The sequence below is a fragment of the Pelmatolapia mariae genome, linkage group LG3_W (assembly GCF_036321145.2).
Source record: "Pelmatolapia mariae isolate MD_Pm_ZW linkage group LG3_W, Pm_UMD_F_2, whole genome shotgun sequence".
Taxonomy (NCBI): Eukaryota; Metazoa; Chordata; class Actinopteri; order Cichliformes; family Cichlidae; genus Pelmatolapia; species Pelmatolapia mariae.
Window position 1 is genome coordinate 57,314,173 of NC_086229.1, and position 19,092 is coordinate 57,333,264.

Below are 19,092 nucleotides of genomic sequence, written 5' to 3' on the forward strand. Positions count from 1 at the left end.
ATTTAAGGATGCAGGGACTGACAGAGACAGGGGAGAAGTCTCATTGTGACGTGTAAAGTTTATCTTGCCTGGCTGGGCAGCTCTCTGGATGCTCAGCACCCCCAAAGCTCTGATCCTAAAATCGCCCCTGCCCCGAACATTCAAATTAGTGCAGCATAAATTCATTCATGAGGGGGAAATTACAGTGAGAACATGTGAAGGCTGTTAGAGGGATAACATAGAGTTCAGTGCATTGATGTGACATTGTCCTGAAGGATTTAGTTATTCTGTATGGTTAAAGAAATTGAAATAATTTATTCATATTTATTATAAATAATTCTAATTTTACATCTTGCTTCCATGTTTGTATCCTGTGTCACTAAAAATACATCTTTAGTTTTATACATTGATTTATGACCTGCACAATCTCCTTATCATATTAAGTGATTCATAATTGTCACTTTATGCTTTCTCCATCTTACAAGTGATTACATCCTTGCATTACATACTTTAGGTTCACTTTCTGTAGGCGGTATTCTGACAGAGAACAGGCAGATTTAGAATATAACATGCAGCGTTCTATAGATGGATGCATAAAAAATGAAAAATTACATGTGCTAACTTTCTAAACACTGTTACATTTATGATAAAGTAGATAAAACACATTTATGTCGGCCTTGGCTCATTAGTTGTTGTCTTTAAATGAACTTTGTCTGTGTGTGTTTTAGATACTGCACTCTCAAAGACTGAATGAACAGCATTGCAGCCATGGGTCATGGTGAGCATCACAGGAAAGGTTGAAGCCGCCCACTGCACCTGTATGGCCGGAGTCGTGGAGACCTGCACCCATGTCGCTGCTCTTCTGTTTAATCTAGAAGCAAAAGTGCGGATCCGTGGCACAAGGACTGTTACAGATGAACCTGCATACTGGGTTTTGCCTGGTAATGTGACCAAGATACAGCCAGAGGTTGGCCATAAGATAGACTTCTCCTCTTCAGCTGCCCAAAAAAAGGCTCTTGATCAAAACATAAACAGACCATCCGTATTGAAAGGTAAAAGGAGCCGTCCTCAAAAAAGAAAAATCCCACCTGCTACTGTGGAGGAGTTGTCACTGCTATAATGCCATAATGTTTTATCTAGGGGTCTAGATTTATGCCTGAAGTGCACTGCCATGTAAATAATTTGCATTTACTGAATATGTACTGACTGAGTACCACTGTTCAAAAGTTGAATAAAGAAACAAAACAATTTTTGCCTATTTTTTTTTTTTTAATTAAAACCACTTTATAGAACATCACATCAGTTACAGTGTAGAATCCATGTCATTTATAGTTTATAAAAGACAAAATGTTTACATAAAATCATGACAGTGTTTACATGATATCACCCACTACTAACATTACTTTAATTACTGTATCTTTTGAAAAATTACCGCTATTTAAACAGCACAAGGCTTAAGAATATTTAACAGGAGCAAGTTTCATTTTCCCTGGTTTTACTACCACACTGTTCAACAAACACAGCAAACCTTCACCATCTTATCCTGAAGGGTCACCTCTTCACCCTCACATGGAAGAAGTAATCTGATTGGCATGGTGGTATGTTTGAAGCAGGTCCCTTGTGTAGCGCTGGAACCCAGTCACGATGTGTTTCATCCATTTCATAGGCTGGTTTGCTGCAATAATGCCAAATAATTAGCAAGTCTATAAATAGAAGGTAGTTCTGCAAAATCACTCAGTAGGATGTTTGTTCTAATTTGCTATGACCTCAGAGCGCATCGGAAATAAAACTAATAGGCTATAAAGAGTGATATGAACATATTCAGAACTTACCGGAATGAAAATGTCTGAAGCACAAACAGATATTTGGAGATGGAAGAGAACTGGATATCACAGCTGCTATCCAGGCTAGACGCCTTCGTTTGGTAACATCCGATACACGAGCTGCCTCATGTTGCTTCCAGGTTGGGAAAGAATGAAAAGACAAAACCTTTTCAAGCTTATTCTCTTGCCCGTTGTGCGATCAAACATTGCAAATGACCACACAGCAAATACGAACCATGGCTGTTGAGTGTGCCTTCGCTCCTTGCGCTTTGTTTTGACCCCGAAAATGGCGAATCAGGCCAAAATCCTTTCCACGCCCACCCCCGTGACATCACACTCCAAAACCCTATGCAGTGTAAAGACTCAGCTATCGATACAGGAGGTGCTGTCACGGTCTGAGTGGCAGACCGTGGGGATGAGGAAAGTAGGACCCAAAACGCGGGACTCTGCGATGCCACAGTGCACTTTATTTACAGTGAAACCGACAAGTCCAACAATTTACTCAAAAGTGCAATTGGCCAATAGTGCTCGTCCCTTGCTCCCAGTGCGTCCCGTGCTGTAGCTCCCTTAGTGTGTGTGCTCCCCAACTCACTTCTCCGCTCGACTCTCCAGTCAGGAGTAATAATCCCACGTCGACTGTCGCCACGAGTCCAGGTTAAATAACTCCGTCTAGCCCGGGAGATGATTACCAACCGCTGATCAGGTAATCACCTGCAGGTGAGCCGGTAACAGCGAGGAGGGACTCCCGATGACGACAGTCGCCAGGTCACGCCTTTCCCACGGCGCGCACTTCCGTAAACGGCCCTGAGGACCGGGGGGGGAAAGAGAGAAGCAGACACACACGCGCACACACACTCTACATACACATGTGGACAGAACAGTAGACGACAGAGACCCCAAATGGTAATAATAATAATAATCCCCACTGCTCACGGACTGCCCGAGTCCCCCAGAGCCGGGTCCGTGACAGGTGCTGAAAAATGGCCGGGGCTTTAAACAAGGCAAACGGAAGTGTGACGAATTGGTACGAACCATACAGAGTGGAGAAGGCCGTTTTTGTCTTTGGACTCTGCAGACCAGGGAATCTGCCAATCAGCTGCGTTTCAAAGTGGTGCTCCATGAGAGTCCTGCACACGGGCATTTTTCACACCAAACTGTTTAATAAGACAAACTTTACACAGAGTTCATCAAATATAACTAACGCTTTAACATTATCAGGATTTCATAATACAAACTTCAAATCAACAGGAAAACAGCTGCAGAACATGTGGATCAAAATGAATTCATTAAAAAAACAACATGTGGACTTCAAGGATACAGTAAATACACTAAAGTGAAAGGAGGGGCCAAAAATTTGAAGGAATTTGAATTAAGTAAAAGCAGTCACCTGTGATCTTTAAAATGGTCCTGATGTGTGCTGCTCTTTTTAACTTTCAACATTTCTTTGCTGCCACTGTGAATACGAATGTGTTCTTTGCCCAATTAAATAAAGGTTACACTGACTCACTGCTTCATCTTCTGGTACAAACTGGCATTATATGGAAGTACAGCCCAAAACCAGTTTAGCTTGAGTTTCTTTTTTCTGGACATAAAGTCACAGCAGTTGTTGTTTCAAAGCTGGTGGACAGATTTAGTTCATTTTGGAAGTTTTAAGGGCAACTGCTGTGAAAAAAATTGCAGTTTTGGGAGAAAATGATTTAAGAGAAGGGATTACCACAGCAAAAGTTTAAATATGAATGAAGGATTGACATTTAACTTAAATGTAACACATAAAATGAATACAACTACTAAGCACTACTGTGTCCTAAGGGAACAAAGAATAAAATGTAACAGGGATAACATTTTAGAGAATTAAAATCCCTCAAAGGAAAAAAAACAATAAACTTGATATACATATCTATACATGTAGCTTCCTAAATGTAACATTCAGGATTATTCACTGCAGGTCCAGAAATCAGAGCTACCTCATCAGATCCAAGTGTGACATCAGCTGACACTCTTTACAGGAGGTTCCATCTGAACTCTGTGGAGCCTGATCTCAAGAAGATCCTGAAACCAGAAGAGGATCTTTCTCTCTCTTCAGATTCATTGAGATCCAGTGATTTCAGTCCTGCATGATCAGGCTGATGTTTGCACAGAGCACATAATGAAGTGAATGTTTTTGCACATTGGTAACAGTGAAACAGTTTATTTACAGTGTGGAATCGTTTGTGTTCGGAGTATGAACTGAGATTCCTAAAGCTCTTGTCACACTGGTCACAGCTGAAGTTCACTTCCACGTGTGTACGTTCATGTTTGTTACGATGACCTGATTGTGAGAAGCTTTTGTCACAGTGTCTGCATTTGTATGGTGTCTCTCCTGTGTGGATTCCCTTATGCTTTTTCATTGAGCTCATGTCCAGTGGTGAAGGATGACCCACACTGGTCACAGATGTGCTTTTTGACCCCACTGTGGAAGAGGTCATGTATTTTTAATGTACTTGGTGTGTGGAAGCCTCTCCCACATTCTTTGCAGTAGTTCATTTTGTCTCCAGTGTGTCTACGTTGATGAGGTTTTAGGTCCCGTTGATATGTGGAGGTTTTTCCACAAAGGTCACAGAGAAACTCTTTCCCACCACCACAGTGACGACAGGGTTGAGAACTGGATCCATGTGCCTTGCTCCACTTCTAAACAAAGACATTGTATAAGTCAGGGAATTCCTTCAACATTTTTATCCTGAACGTCGCCTGAAAAAAAGAGCATCTCTGCCAACGTCTGTTTACATTACAACACTCAGCTTACTGAGAGAAAATGAGTCTTCATTTTTCCGAACAGTTCATTCAGTATAACTCCATAAGTTTACTGATCAGACTTGTTCCAAACAATCAGGTTAAAATTACAAGATAAAAATAAATACATCCTCACAGTAACTGCACTTGTAGAGTTACTTTCTGGTGTGGATCTGTTGGTGTTTTTTCAGCTGATGACTCACAGCTGTGTGCTTTAAATCCAATGTGGATGAGTTGGTGTGTTTTTAAGCCTCCAGCCCGGGTAAAAGACTTTCCACAAAAGTCACAGCTGTAAGCTTTAACTCCACTGTGAATGATTTGGTGTCTTTTTAAGTCTCCAGCATGGGTAAAAGACTTTCCACACAAGTCACAGTTGTACGCTTTAAATCCACTGTGGATGAGTTGGTGTCTTTTTAAGTCTCCAGCCAGGGTAAAAGACTTTCCACACAAGTCACAGTTGTACACTTTAAATCCACTGTGGATGAGTTGGTGTCTTTGTAAGTCTCCAGCCCGGGTAAAAGACTTTCCACACAAGTCACAGCTGTAAGGTTTAACTCCACTATGGATGAGTTGGTGTCTTTTTAAGCTGTCAGCCTGGGTAAAAGACTTTCCACACAAGTCACAGCTGTAAGCTTTAAATCCAATGTGGATGACTTGGTGTCTTTTTAAGTGTCCAGTCAGGGTAAAAGACTTTCCACACAAGTCACAGCTGTAAGGTTTAACTCCACTGTGGATGACTTGGTGTGTTTTTAGGCCTTCCGCCTGGGTAAAATCCTTCCCACACTCATCACAGCTGTAAGGTTTAACTCCACTGTGGATGACTTGGTGTGTTTTTAGGCTTCCAGCCCGGGTAAAAGACTTTCCACACAACTCACAGCTGTAAGGTTTAACTCCACTGTGGATGAGTTGGTGTCTTTTTAAGCTGTCAGCCTGGGTAAAAGACTTTCCACACAAGTCACAGCTGTAAGCTTTAAATCCAATGTGGATGAGTTGGTGTGTTTTTAAGCTTCCAGCGTGGGTAAAAGACTTTCCACACAAGTCACAGCTGTAAGCTTTAAATCCACTGTGGATGACTTGGTGTGTTTTTAGGCTTCCAGCCCGGGTAAAATCCTTCCCACACTCATCACAGCTGTAAGGTTTAACTCCACTGTGGATGAGTTGGTGAGTTTTTAAGTGTCCAGCCCGGGTAAAATCATTCCCACACTCATCACAGCTGTAAGGTTTAACTCCACTGTGGGTGAGTTGGTGAGTTTTTAAGTGTCCAGCCTGGGTAAAATTCTTCCCACACAAGTCACAGTTGTAAGGTTTAACTCCACTGTGGATGAGTTGGTGTCTTTTTAGGCTTCCAGCCCGGGTAAAAGACTTTCCACACAACTCACAGCTGTAAGGTTTAACTCCACTGTGGATGAGTTGGTGTTTTTTTAAGCTTCCAGCCTGGGTAAAAGACTTTCCACACAAGTCACAGCTGTAAGCTTTAAATCCACTGTGGATGACTTGGTGTTTTTTTAGGCCTTCCGCCCAGGTAAAATCCTTTCCACACTCATCACAGCTGTAGGTTTTCTCTCCCTTTCTTCTGTGAGGTTTGTCGGCCTCCTGAGAGCGCTGACTTCTTGCTCCATGTTGGTCCTGCAGTGACAGAGATACAAACAGAGGCAGTGAGTGAAATGCAGTTGTGGAACAAACTGAAACTCCCTCCATTGGTGGAATCAAACATGTCAAAAAACACATCGTTGAAGAAATATTTATCAGCAGAGAAACTCTTTTACTTCAGAAAAAAATTTGAGTTCAACTGATGATATTGTTGTTTCAATGTGTGTAGACAAAATATGATCTTTGTATTTTCTTGTAACTTCTGTGGTTTTTGTTTGTGAATGTAGATTCTGTATATATGGAGCAGCCCAGGATGGGAAAGATAAAGCTGCTGTTAATGGGTTTTTAAAAACAAACCAGCTGTACACACAGTTTGAATAACAGTGTAACTGTGATGTTTTTCACACCTTTTGTGTTGAAGTCATTGTTTTTCAATGGCTGAAATTGTTCCTCTGCTGCACCACCAGACTCCTCTTCTCCTGTTACTCAGCTGGGAAACAAAAAGTATATATATGTACTTTATCCCTGACAAAAAGAATCAGAATAAATAAACATGAACAAACTCCTCAGTGACAACAATACCTATGAAGCTTCAAGGCGAAACCCCAGAAGCAACTACAAAAAGAAAGTCATCAGTTGCCTACAAGAACTTGAAAGGGGAAAAACCCCTGACCCCCCTGCATATCATCGCCTTTACCCAGGGGATACTACACCCTGTATATATGGACTTTCATAGATCCACAAAGATGAAGTCCCGATCAGTCTCAATGGTGGCAGTATAAACTCAGCCACCTACAACATTTCAAGCACCTCATTACCATCTTAGCTCACCTAGGATGGTAATGAGGTGTTTAAAAAACATTTCGAAACTCACTTTGTTAATGTGGAATTCTAAAATTATTTTACAAATGGAGAATTTATTCTACAATTCATCATCTAAGCATCTAAGAATTGTGTATTTCGATGTGTGTGGCTATTGTGGTTCTCCATATGGTGGTAGAAATAGAGGACATAGAGGAAGTGGCACACATCACGAGGGGGTCCATATTGAAGGTGTTAACAACACACAGTGTGGTTGGCTAGGTTAACTCACAAGCAGAATTTAGCTGTGCCTGACTACAATAGAGACTTTCTTCTTTAGATGTTTCTGAAACAAGAAGGTGTAGTAAACAGATTTGTTTCAGAAAAAGGGGTAAAGTAATTAAAACGACATACATAAGCACAGAATGTTTTAATCCTACTAACACATACACACACATGCAATGAAGCTCATGAATACCAGATGGTATTTTTAGCCTGTGTTTCTGATTTTATCATCTTGTTCTGTTCACTTAGTAAGATGAGAAGCGATATATGAACTAGTGGACTAATATTATATTAGGAAAGATGATTGAATCATAGCAGGGGTGAACAGAATGCAGCAGAGGGTTTAAATGAGTGAGACTAACAGATTCTTAGCTTCTTATTCCTGATGATCAGATAAACGATGAGTTTAAAATCCAGTTAAGGAACAAATAAATAAAGAAGGTCAAAGATTTTAAGTTTTTAGGAATAATTTTTGATTTACATCTTAAATTTGACAAGCATGTAAAGAAGATTGCTAAGACGGTCAAGGCTAATCTGAATTAAGTTATGTGTTTCCACTTCCCCTAATCACAATTGTGTGTATTTAGTCTGCGTGTTTCTGGTCATTCTTTGTCAGGTCGTCTGTTGTTCACGCCACGTTTTCCATGGCATGTTTCTAGATTTCATGTCCAAGTTTTTCATGTTGTTTGTTTAGTTCTTCCAGTTTAGGTTAATGTTAGTTTTACTTCAGTTTGCCTTGCCCTTTGTTGTACCTTTTTTTTTTTTTTTTTTTTTTTAAACCAGCCTCATTAAACAGCTCGCTTTTTGTTAATTCATTTTGAGCCGGGACATAATCTGCATGAAAACAAGCGCTCACTCTTCCTGCTCAACAAATGACAAGGGCAGAGCCTTATACCACGTGATACAGAAGCCAGCTGGCAGGGAAAAAACATCGGAGAGCACATGAGAGAAACTGCCTGAGGGGAGAATACACAATGAGTGTAGAGGAAAAGCTCGCTGACGGCGGTGAGAATGACAACCCCACTGTAACATTAATTCCAAGAAAAGGTTCTCCTTCCTCCGTGTGGAAGTTTTTTGGTTTCAAAGAAGACGATGAGAGTCAAAAAGATATCATTTGCAAGCTGTGTTTTGCCATAGTAGCAGCACCGCAAGCTAACACTACGAATTTGTATAACCACCTTAAACGTCACCATGAAGTGCAATATGACGAAGCTGTAAAGGCCAAGAAAGTGACAGGAGAAAATCCGTCCCGGTCAACCACCCAAACATCAATAACGGGAACCTTATACAGCGCTTCCATATACCCGTCAAACTCCCGCAGGCACAAAGAAATTACGGAGGCTATCACTTATCACCTGGCTAAAGATATGGCTCCCATCAACACTGTGCAAAACGAGGGATTTAGGAAAATGATCAAAACCCTAGACAAACGCTACACAGTGCCGTTCTGCAACTATTTTTCAAATGTTGGAGACAGAATTACAAGCAGTACAACATTTCACGGCAATGAAAGACTTATGGTCCAGCCAAACTCAGCGTTATATTTTGTAATAATTGTGGTTATTAACTGTTATTAACCTCTGTCTCTCTTCCACAGCATGTCTTTATCCTGTCTTCCTTCTCTCACCCCAACCGGTCGCAGCAGATGGCCGCCCCTCCCTGAGCCTGGTTCTGCCGGAGGTTTCTTCCTGTTAAAAGGGAGTTTTTCCTTCCCACTGTCGCCAAAGTGCTTGCTCATAAGGGGTCATATGATTGTTGGGTTTTTCTCTGTATCTATGAAGCGCCTTGAGGCGACTTTTGTTGTGATTTGGCGCTATATAAATAAAAAAAATAATAAAAAAAAGTAGATATTTCATTTAAGGGAGGAAAGACTACGAATATGCAAAAGCATTTGCTCACAAAACACACGATGACCTTAAATGAATGTTTTTAACCCTGGAGAACCCATGGGGTCAGAGCCGACCCCATTTGTTTTCAAGGGAAACCATGGGGTCAAATTTGACCCCATGGGTTCTCCAGGGTTAATTCCGCTCCGGACTCGTGAATCTCAACCCAGAAGCAGCGGTAACGTTTGTACGTCCTCTCCCGTTAATGCGGCAGGTAAATAATCAACTAACAGTGCATATTATGTTAGCGCGATCTGCCTTATTACAAAACCTGCCATTACTGTGCATTTAGGTGACCATGATGAGAGAGACAGAGTCTGGCTGGCTCAGATGCTGGCAGTTCTCGCTGCAGTCTACCGGCAGCGTCTCCTTTCAGGCCAGGACAGACGAGCAGTGACTAAGTTTGTGGTAAAAGGCTTGCACCCACAGATGCCACAGCAGATGCCCTCGATTTTCGGTAAGTGAACGTGTTTAATTGTAGGCAGGGACATTACTGGATATTCTTGTGTAATTGCTACAGAATAATTAAGTTATACTTTGTTATTGCTACAGAAGAATATTTATTTTATTATTTTAAATTTACAATTTTTTTCCCCGGGAACCCTGTGACAGAGCCATAGGCTGGATCTCTTAAGGATCTCTTAAGATCTCACTGTTGGGTTTGTAAGGCCATGTTACTCCTAAATTTCTATCTTGTTCAAAGAGAAGATATAAAACAAAGTTCTAAGCTAATCAACCTTAGTGTTCTCCTTTAAAAAAAAAAAAGAATCGATAAGAGAATCGATAAAGAATCGAATCGTTAAACAGAATCGAAAATGGAATCGGAATCGTGAAAATCTCATCAATACTCATCCCTAGTAAAGACATCCTAACGGTGATGAGGCAGAATTTATTACATTTTTCAATGGCATGAATATTTGGGAATTTCTATACAGTATTTGTCAATCTAAAGAAAAATAACATTAATATGGTCTGTAGCGCATCTGATCTATGGTTGTCATCATTCATATATCACCCCAAGGGTGCACCCCAAAGGGATCAATAAAGTGAAGTCTAAGTCTAATACATACTTGTGGTTAAGTATTTGAACTACCCTGATAGCTTTGGAGTTTCTCCGTACATTGTACAATTTTGTCTCTGTTTTTCTTTTGCCAACAGAAGATCCAGCGTCAGCCCTGTTCTGCTCTTTGAAGGGTCCCGCTGTCTTATTGCAGTTGGAACCACTCCCATCACCACATTTGCCACAGATGACCTTGGAGAAGGTTTGCTGTATCTTATGGCATACTACTACACCCTGCATCTCACCTATTCTAAATGTGTGAGAACGCTTCTGTCTGTCATTCAGACTGAAGTGCTAAAGGACAAAATCCATGAGCAAGACACCACAGGCTCATACAAAAAAGTCATGGCAGGCTGTAGAAATTTTTATTGAAACGTAGAGCTGTTTGAACAAAGTGTAACTTAGGTCTGTGTTGGAAGGGTGGACCTGATAGCTTTGAAGTTGCAATTTACACTTGAATTCTTTTTTTTATTCTTATTAATGTAATACAGTGCTTTTTTCTTTAAACACATCTGTTCTGCAAATTCTGTTTAAAATTGCAAATGCTCTTTTTATTAGATTTTATATGTTGAGTAGCTAACTGGTTTAGCAGTCCTAAAAGGAACACAAAATAACAATGTTACACTTACAATGTGTCTTTAAATTTTTGTGTACTATGATTGACTGAAATATTTGTTACTGTTTGGAGAGTTTGTTTCCAATAAAGGTCATGTACACAGTATACTTTGCCTGCTTTCATTTGGCTTTATTTTTCTTATTTTGAGAATTCTTATCAAGTGTAATTATCTTACTGCACTGGCAGATTATTTCACTAAATTTAAGAAGATTTAGACTATAATCAATTATTTTTCAACTTATTTTAAGATGGGTAATTTTTGCAGTGTATCTTTAAAATGATTTAAAGTACTAGGTTTTTGATTATTTGCCTTGATTTGTTCCTTAGAATAAGTGTTTTATGCCTATTTTCAGATTTAATTTCTTCAACATTTTGCTTAGAACAAGTGGTCAAAGCTTATTTTAGGTTTCAATTGCCTTGATTGGTTGCCTGGAATAAGTGTGTGAGGCTTATTTTAAGATTTAACTATCTAATTGTTCCCTAGAATAAGTGGTTAATGCATATTTTAAGTTTCAATGTTCTGAATTGTTGCCTGGAATAAGTGTAAAAGACTTTTTTTTAGCTTTATTTAAATCTAGATATTGTTCTTATTTCAAGAAATCTTAATAAGAAAAAAACACTTACCCCACTGGCAGATAATTTCACTTGTTTTAAGCAAATCTTCACCAAAAATAAGTGCATTTATCTAGTATTAAGGAGGTGGGTTTTGCCATGTAAAAGTGTCAATAAGGGCAAGGAAATCTTTTACTAGTGGTCCAGTCTCACAGCATACATGGATGTTAAAATCACCAGCAATTAAAACACGGTCATATCTAGGGATGGGTATCGTTTAGGTTTTATCCGATACCGGTGCCAAACCGGTACTTTTGAAACGGTGCCGGTGCTTAAACGGTGCTCAAACCGGTGCTTAAAGAATGGAGAACACAAAATTGGTCCAAAAACCTCTCATGTTCAGCTGTTTCTTTTGTAAAAAAGATAACAATGTTAGCCTTTTCTGCAGCTATAGGGCATATATGGTATCACTCTTGGCTGGAAGCAGTGCTTAAACAATGGAAAAAACACAAACTTTGTCCAAAAACCTCTCATGTTTAACTGTTTTCCACTTTTTCTTTGGTCATTTTAGCCTTTTTGGCCAGGGTGAAGGGAGTATCTGCCATCAAACAAGAAGACAGCCGCATGTAGCTATGATCATGTTTGCTAGTTCACCTTACATGCATTAATGTAATAATGTGGTTAGCGTACTCAACGTGAATTACACACGAACAACATTAAGCTACTCACGCAGAGAAGAACGGCTGATGCTGCTGCCATCATCATCCTCATCATTTCTGCTACACTAGCAGGGCTAGGGGCCAGGACTCTACTCTTCGGGTTTTTGGGGGATGTTGCTAACTCCAGGTCTGATAACAGGCACCACACCCGCAGTAGATGTGCTCGGTGTGAGGTCTCGCAGCAAGCTTTCAAATGCGGCGCATTTCTCGGCTTTTAAAAAAAACGCTATGCGTCGCCAGGTGTTTCATCTGATTCGAGGTGTTACCTCCTTTGACAGTATCACAGTATAAGCTTAAAGCACTTGTTGCAGGCTGCTGAGTTTGCATCTTTTGCTGCGAAGTACAGCCAGACTTTTGTCCGCTTTGCCTTGGGTGTATTTAATCTGTAGCTCTGCTCTAGAAGAACGTACGTACCTGGCCCCGCCTACTATCCTCGGAAACGTAAAATGATTGGCTAGAATCGAAAGTGTATCACAGCTCAGGAAAAAAAAGCACCGAAATAAAGCACCGAAATGTGCGCTGCTTTTCGGTCTGGTTACTACCGTTCATGTCAGAACTGGTGCCATCATGGCACCGGACACCGGTACCCATCCCTAGTCATATCCTAACATAAGATTCCCCAGTAAGTCAGCAAAATTGAGATTAAAATCCTTAACGCATTTCGGTGGACAATAAACCACTGCGCAGACAGCTGATGGAGCGCAGTTCATTTCCAAAAGCTGCCCTTCAAAGCTGGCATATTAAAACAGGTGGCAGTTGCCGACAGTGAAAATCGTTTTTAAATACTGAAGCTAGCCCTCCACCTCTACCATTGGTCCTAGCCAAGTTTCCATCAGGAATATAAAATCCAGTCCCGACGAGATATAAAAGTCATTTAGGATGAAAGTCAGCCGATCAGCTGATCATTGATCAGTTTCATGATTGAAGTAGCAACAGGAGATCCTCACAGATGCTGTCTTTACAAAAGATAAAAATAAAAACATTGTTTATTGGCAGACCGAGACTGTGATGATAAAAGGCTTGATTTTCGACATAGTGTTTGTAGTGATGACATTTCTGGCAATACGACGTTTTTGTTTATTTGCCGAACATATCTCCAAAAATGCACGTCATTGTTGAGAAACTGCACAGCACAGCACACTGGTTTTGCATGTGTGAGGTCGGGTCCAGGATCCAAGACTACGACAGAAAAGCCAATCAGCTGATCATTGATCAGTTTCATGATTGAAGTAGCAACAGGAGAGGGAGGGGGAGAGACAGCTTTCTCAGAGAAGAAATGCTGATTTCGTAGCGAGGCTCCAAATGACCAGACCAAACCAGACCACCGACAGCTCTCTTACGCCACAGCCGCTCTATCACGTGATGCATGCTGCTCCGACGTGCTAAGGTTATGAGCTGGGCTACGCTATATCGCAAGTTTTTGTGAAGTGCTTTTGTGAAATTTTGTATTTCTTTTCGATAACCGATCGAGTAATTTAGGTGAGTATCGGACCAATACGTAATATCGGATCTGTCCGTCTCAAATCTCAACTGCAGGGGCAGAATAATCCCCTAGTCTGTGGAAAAACATATCTCAGGGCAGTCTACCCCTGAGATTGAAGCAAGAAGAGAAGGAAGAACACAGAGAATCACCCAACACGGAAGACACTGAGTGTTAAAGTAGTTTTAGTACAGAGAGAAGAAAGAGACACAGGTGAAGATGGTTTCGTGGGAGAGCAAAAACACTTAGCCAGATTAGTGTGTTTAGTATGGGACTGACACTTGTAGAGCATATTTAATGTAATAGACGTGGACTACATTGAAGTGGAAACACCAGCTGAATAGTGTGAGTGTAGCCTGAGGCTATGTCCACACTAAAGCGTTTTTGTTTGAAAATGCATCGTTTTCTCTCCACTTTGACATCCGGTGCACACTTAGACGGCGTTTTCGCTGATGGAAAGCGCAGTGGTTTGAAAACGCTCTTGAAAACGAATACATCTGAAAACGGTGGATTTGCGTTGCAGTGTGGACAGCGAAAACGGAAACTTTCTAAAACGATGACGCATGTTAACCTTATGATGCAGTAATGTGACCAATTAAACTAAGATAGCGGAGGGCATTACACAGCAGTTGTTTTGTTTGCTCTCAATTTTGACAGTCCTATTAAAGATTAATATCTGTACATGCTCCAGATTTCTTGAAATTATTTAACTCTCAATCGCTTTTGCAACGTTTTACTTTTGTGTTACTCACAGCAACAAGTCCACCTCATTGTTAGTCCATTTAAAAAACTCTATGCTTTTCCTCAACATTTTGCTGCCACGTTTCAAAGAGCCGGTGTTCTGGGAATCCATCCTACCTGACATACCATCCTACCCGTTGTTTCTGCACATGCGCCAAACCATCCTACCTTTGTTAATGTGAGCTACAAGCATACTTTAACAGCTAAAATTCAGTGGCGAACCATCCTACCTTTGTCAATAACAGCTAGAAACACACTCTGATGGGTAAAATTAAGTGCCAAACCATGATACCTTTGTGAATGTTACCTACAAGCATACTTTAACGGGTAAAATTAAGTGGCAAACTGTCCTGGCATTTTGAATATGAGCTAAAAGCATACTCTGATGGGCAAAGTTAAGTGGCAAAGTGTCATACCTACTAAAATTTGTGCTGGAATTACTCTGTGACAGCAGAAATGTGCATAAACTACTTACGGTAGGACGTTTTGCCAAAGTAGGATGGTTTGTCAGAACACCAGAAAGTAAATAAGAAGCAGACAGAAATGAGGCAGGTTGAATCTTCTTGCGTTTCGCGCATGTGTAGTACTGGCACGTAAGAGTTTTCGGCCGTTTCAATGTGGACGTGCAACGCTGTGAAAACGACTGAAAATGCTAGTGTGGACATGGAATGTTTTCAGAAGAGAACGCCGTTTTCCAATCTATCCGGGCTAGTGTGGACGCAGCCTCACTCTTCTCTCAACGTCTTCACAATAAACTGTGAACAGATACCGAGGAGAGCAGCAGAAGACCTCATCCAGGAGCTGTTGAAGTACGATTCTTTCTGATGGTAGCAATCAGGCGGAGACTTTTACTTCCAAAATCAGACGTCTTCATTTGCGCTGGGAGCAGGGGTGATATTGGCCCATTTTTGGGGGTGCTTCAGCCAGAGTGATGGTGGCTGAGATGCAGCGGAGCGGAGGTGTGAGTGTGGCTTAAAACAGGACATGTTAGCTGCATTTAACCTTCAGTTACTCTTTATATAGTTAGGCAGGACTCAGACCATGTTTCTTTTAGGCAGAAAAACATCACACCCAGGTAACCTGCAGTGTTGTCAAACATCGTCTTTTCCGACGATGTTTGCTACTCTACAATCCGTCCTACTCTGTAGTAAAATCAGCCACATCTGACTGTCCTGTTACTCCCATTGAAATTTATATAGCCTATTTAAAATCTAAAACTTAAGATTGTCCGTAGCCTACTGTTCTTACCACTGTCCTGTTTGCAGAACTTTTTCCATATTAATGTAAATTTTCATCTAATTGAATACAATCTATTTGTGTATGATTGTCAGTGCAAAGAGGGAGAGGAAAGAGGGGAGGAGAAAGTACAAGGTCAGGAAGAACCAGGTAAGAAAACAGACAACTGACAGGCAAAACAGAAACTGTTAAACTGACAAAGAGACAAAACCTAATTTTACTCATACAATCTGGAAGTTGTGTCCTTCCTATATTAAAGCTGCTATACAGAATCTGCAAAACAAACTGGGTTGAAACATTTTTGACCCTCTTTAACAACATTCCAACATAACATTATCACTGATTGGGGAGATTAAAATTAATGATATACAGGTCCTTCTCAAAAAATTAGCATATTGTGTTAAAGTTCATTATTTCCTGTAATGTACTGATAAACATTAGACTTTCATATATTTTAGATTCATTACACACAACTGAAGTAGTTCAAGCCTTTCATTGTTTTAATATTGATGATTTGGGCATACATAACTCATGAAAACCCAAAATTCCTGTCTCAAAAAATTAGCATATCATGAAAAGGTTCTCTAAACGAGCTATTAACCTAACCATCTGAATCAACGAATTAACTCTTAACACCTGCACTAGATTCCTGAGGCTTTTAAAAACTCCCAGCCTGGTTCATTACTCAAAACCGCAATCATGGGTAAGACTGCCGACCTGACTGCTGTCCAGAAGGCCATCATTGACACCCTCAAGCAAGAGGGTAAGACACAGAAATAAATTTCTGAACGAATAGGCTGTTCCCAGAGTGCTGTATCAAGGCACCTCAGTGGGAAGTCTGTGGGAAGGAAAAAGTGTGGCAGAAAACGCTGCACAACGAGAAGAGGTGACTGGACCCTGAGGAAGATTGTGGAGAAGAACCGATTCCAGACCTTGGGGGACCTGTGGAAGAAGTGGACTGAGTCTGGAGTAGAAACATCCAGAGCCACTGTGTACAGGCGTGTGCAGGAAATGGGCTACAGGTGCTGCATGCCCCAGGTCAAGCCACTTTTGAACCAGAAACAGCAGCAGAAGCGCCTGACCTGGGCTACAGAGAAGCAGCACTGGACTGTTGCTCAGTGGTCCAAAGTACTTTTTTCGGATGAAAGCAACTTTTGCATGTCATTCGGAAATCAAGGTGCCAGAGTCTGGAGGAAGACTGGGGAGAGGGAAATGCCAAAATGCCTGAAGTCCAGTGTCAAGTACCCACAGTCAGTGATGGTCTGGGGTGCCATGTCAGCTGCCGGTGTTGGTCCACTGTGTTTTATCAAGGGCAGGGTCAATGCAGCTAGCTATCAGGAGATTTTGGAGCACTTCATGCTTCCATCTGCTGAAAAGCTTTATGGAGATGAAGATTTCATTTTTCAGCACGACCTGGCACCTGCTCACAGTGCCAAAACCACTGGTAAATGGTTTACTGACCATGGTATTACTGTGCTCAATTGGCCTGCCAACTCTCCTGACCTGAACCCCATAGAGAATCTGTGGGATATTGTGAAGAGAAAGTTGAGAGACGCAAGACCCAACACTCTGGATGAGCTTAAGGCCGCTATCGAAGCATCCTGGGCCTCCATAACACCTCAGCAGTGCCACAGGCTGATTGCCTCCATGCCACGCCGCATTGAAGCAGTCATTTCTGCAAAAGGATTCCCGACCAAGTATTGAGTGCATAACTGAACATAATTATTTGAAGTTTGACTTTTTTTGTATTAAAAACACTTTTCTTTTATTTGTCGGATGAAATATGCTAATTTTTTGAGATAGGAATTTTGGGTTTTCATGAGTTATGTATGCCAAAATCATCAATATTAAAACAATGAAAGGCTTGAACTACTTCAGTTGTGTGTAATGAATCTAAAATATATGAAAGTCTAATGTTTATCAGTACATTACAGGAAATAATGAACTTTATCACAATATGCTATTTTTTTTAGAAGGACCTGTATTTTATGTGGTTCAGCCACAACTCTATTAAAACCTCAGCCAATAGGTAGGCCAACTTTTGGACCATCTAGTTGTCTGTATGACTGCCAGAGTACATGCACCACATTTGCACACTATCAGAAAGTGCCAAACAGAGCCCTTGTGAAGTGAGGAGCTGTAAAGAGAAGCACAGCGCTCTGTTTATATTTTAAAAGTCTTTTTAGCGAGCTTGTTTCAAAGATTCTGTACTGCAGCTTAAAATGTTTTCCAAAAGCACACATACACTTATCAGTGTTTCTCAAACTTTTTACAGTGTGTACCACCTGATAAAAATGTCAAGCTCTCACAAGTACCACTATGAAAGCATGAAACTCATAAATCTTACAACACAAAATTATTATTATTAAATTAGTAAAATTAGTATCTGCACTAAAGATTTTTTCATACATTGTATACATTCTACCACAGGAAAAGTGGCCTCCATTTTTATAGTTTTTATTAATATTTTGTAATAATTTATTCTGTTTTGGGAGTGTTTTTTAATGGTCTGATCCTAGAATCGCCCCTGGCTGGGAGCAAATAAAATACAGATGCATCTGGAGATCATCCTATGAAGTCCTATTCTAAAGGCTGATCTGAGGACCATTCCTCACACACACCTTTATAGCGTAAGGGGGACGGGCGGCGGGGGTAGCCCTTTGGCACCCCTGCTCAGTAGGCTTCCACTACTCTCTCTCTATTATTCACCCTGGGGTTGCCCTCCCCCAGGCTTGTACCTGTGGCTTCCTGTCCTGGGGGTGGGGGTTGGTCGTTCTCCTGCCCTGCACCCCGTCCTTTTGTTCATATTCAAAGACTATTTTTCTATATGTATTCTTACCCCCTAGCAACCGCCATTTCATAATGTTGCAAGCAATCACGAACTCTACAGTCTGTCTAACTCCAATGTATACCAAGCAATCTATTATTCTCAACAGAGATAAACTCAACATAAACTGAACCCACATTAAAGTTAGCTCGGTGCTTACCTTTAGATGAGCCCACAAACCGAGAGAAACTGATGAAGCTGGAACTCTTTCCAAACACAGGAAACAGATCAGGGAGCACAGACCCACGTGGTTCACGCTGATCTCAGCTACGATCCAGGAGACAAAGCTGTGCAGATCGATGCAGATATCGATCCAAATGTTGGTAGTGGTATATGTTCCTGTAAGTTCACTACTTTACTCCCGTTTCATAAAAAAGCATCTCTCTCTGCTCGACTCCTCTCCTGCACACACACTTTGCTCCCCCCCCCTTTTCCCGGCTATGCTGTGATTTGTTGCTGTGTGGTCACGTGGTTCAGCTGCACAACGTAACCACGTGGGGTGTTATTTCAAAATTAGCGCTTTGTTACATCCATTTCATGTGCTGGTTTGCCTGCAATAATGCTAAATCATAAGCTACTCAGTGGACATGATGACATGATGTGGTTCTGCAGCATCACACATTAGCATGTTTTATCTCATTATCTATGACCTCAGCTCATTGAAAATAACACTAAAAGCATTTTAATAGTGATATGAATTAATTTAGAACTCACCGGAAAGAAAATGC

At 40.9% G+C, this 19,092-nt stretch overlaps 1 protein-coding gene across 1 annotated transcript; it reads right to left on the reverse strand.

Moving 5' to 3' along the window:
- Positions 1 to 2,842: 2,842 nt before the first annotated feature.
- Positions 2,843 to 6,026, reverse strand: LOC134617316 (zinc finger protein 665-like; the record flags this gene model as incomplete). Its single annotated transcript, XM_063462529.2, has 2 exons — positions 2,843 to 2,929; positions 3,767 to 6,026. A coding segment is annotated over one exon (1,323 nt), but the record flags the coding sequence as incomplete, so codon positions are not given.
- Between the last annotated feature and the right edge of the window lie 13,066 nt (positions 6,027 to 19,092).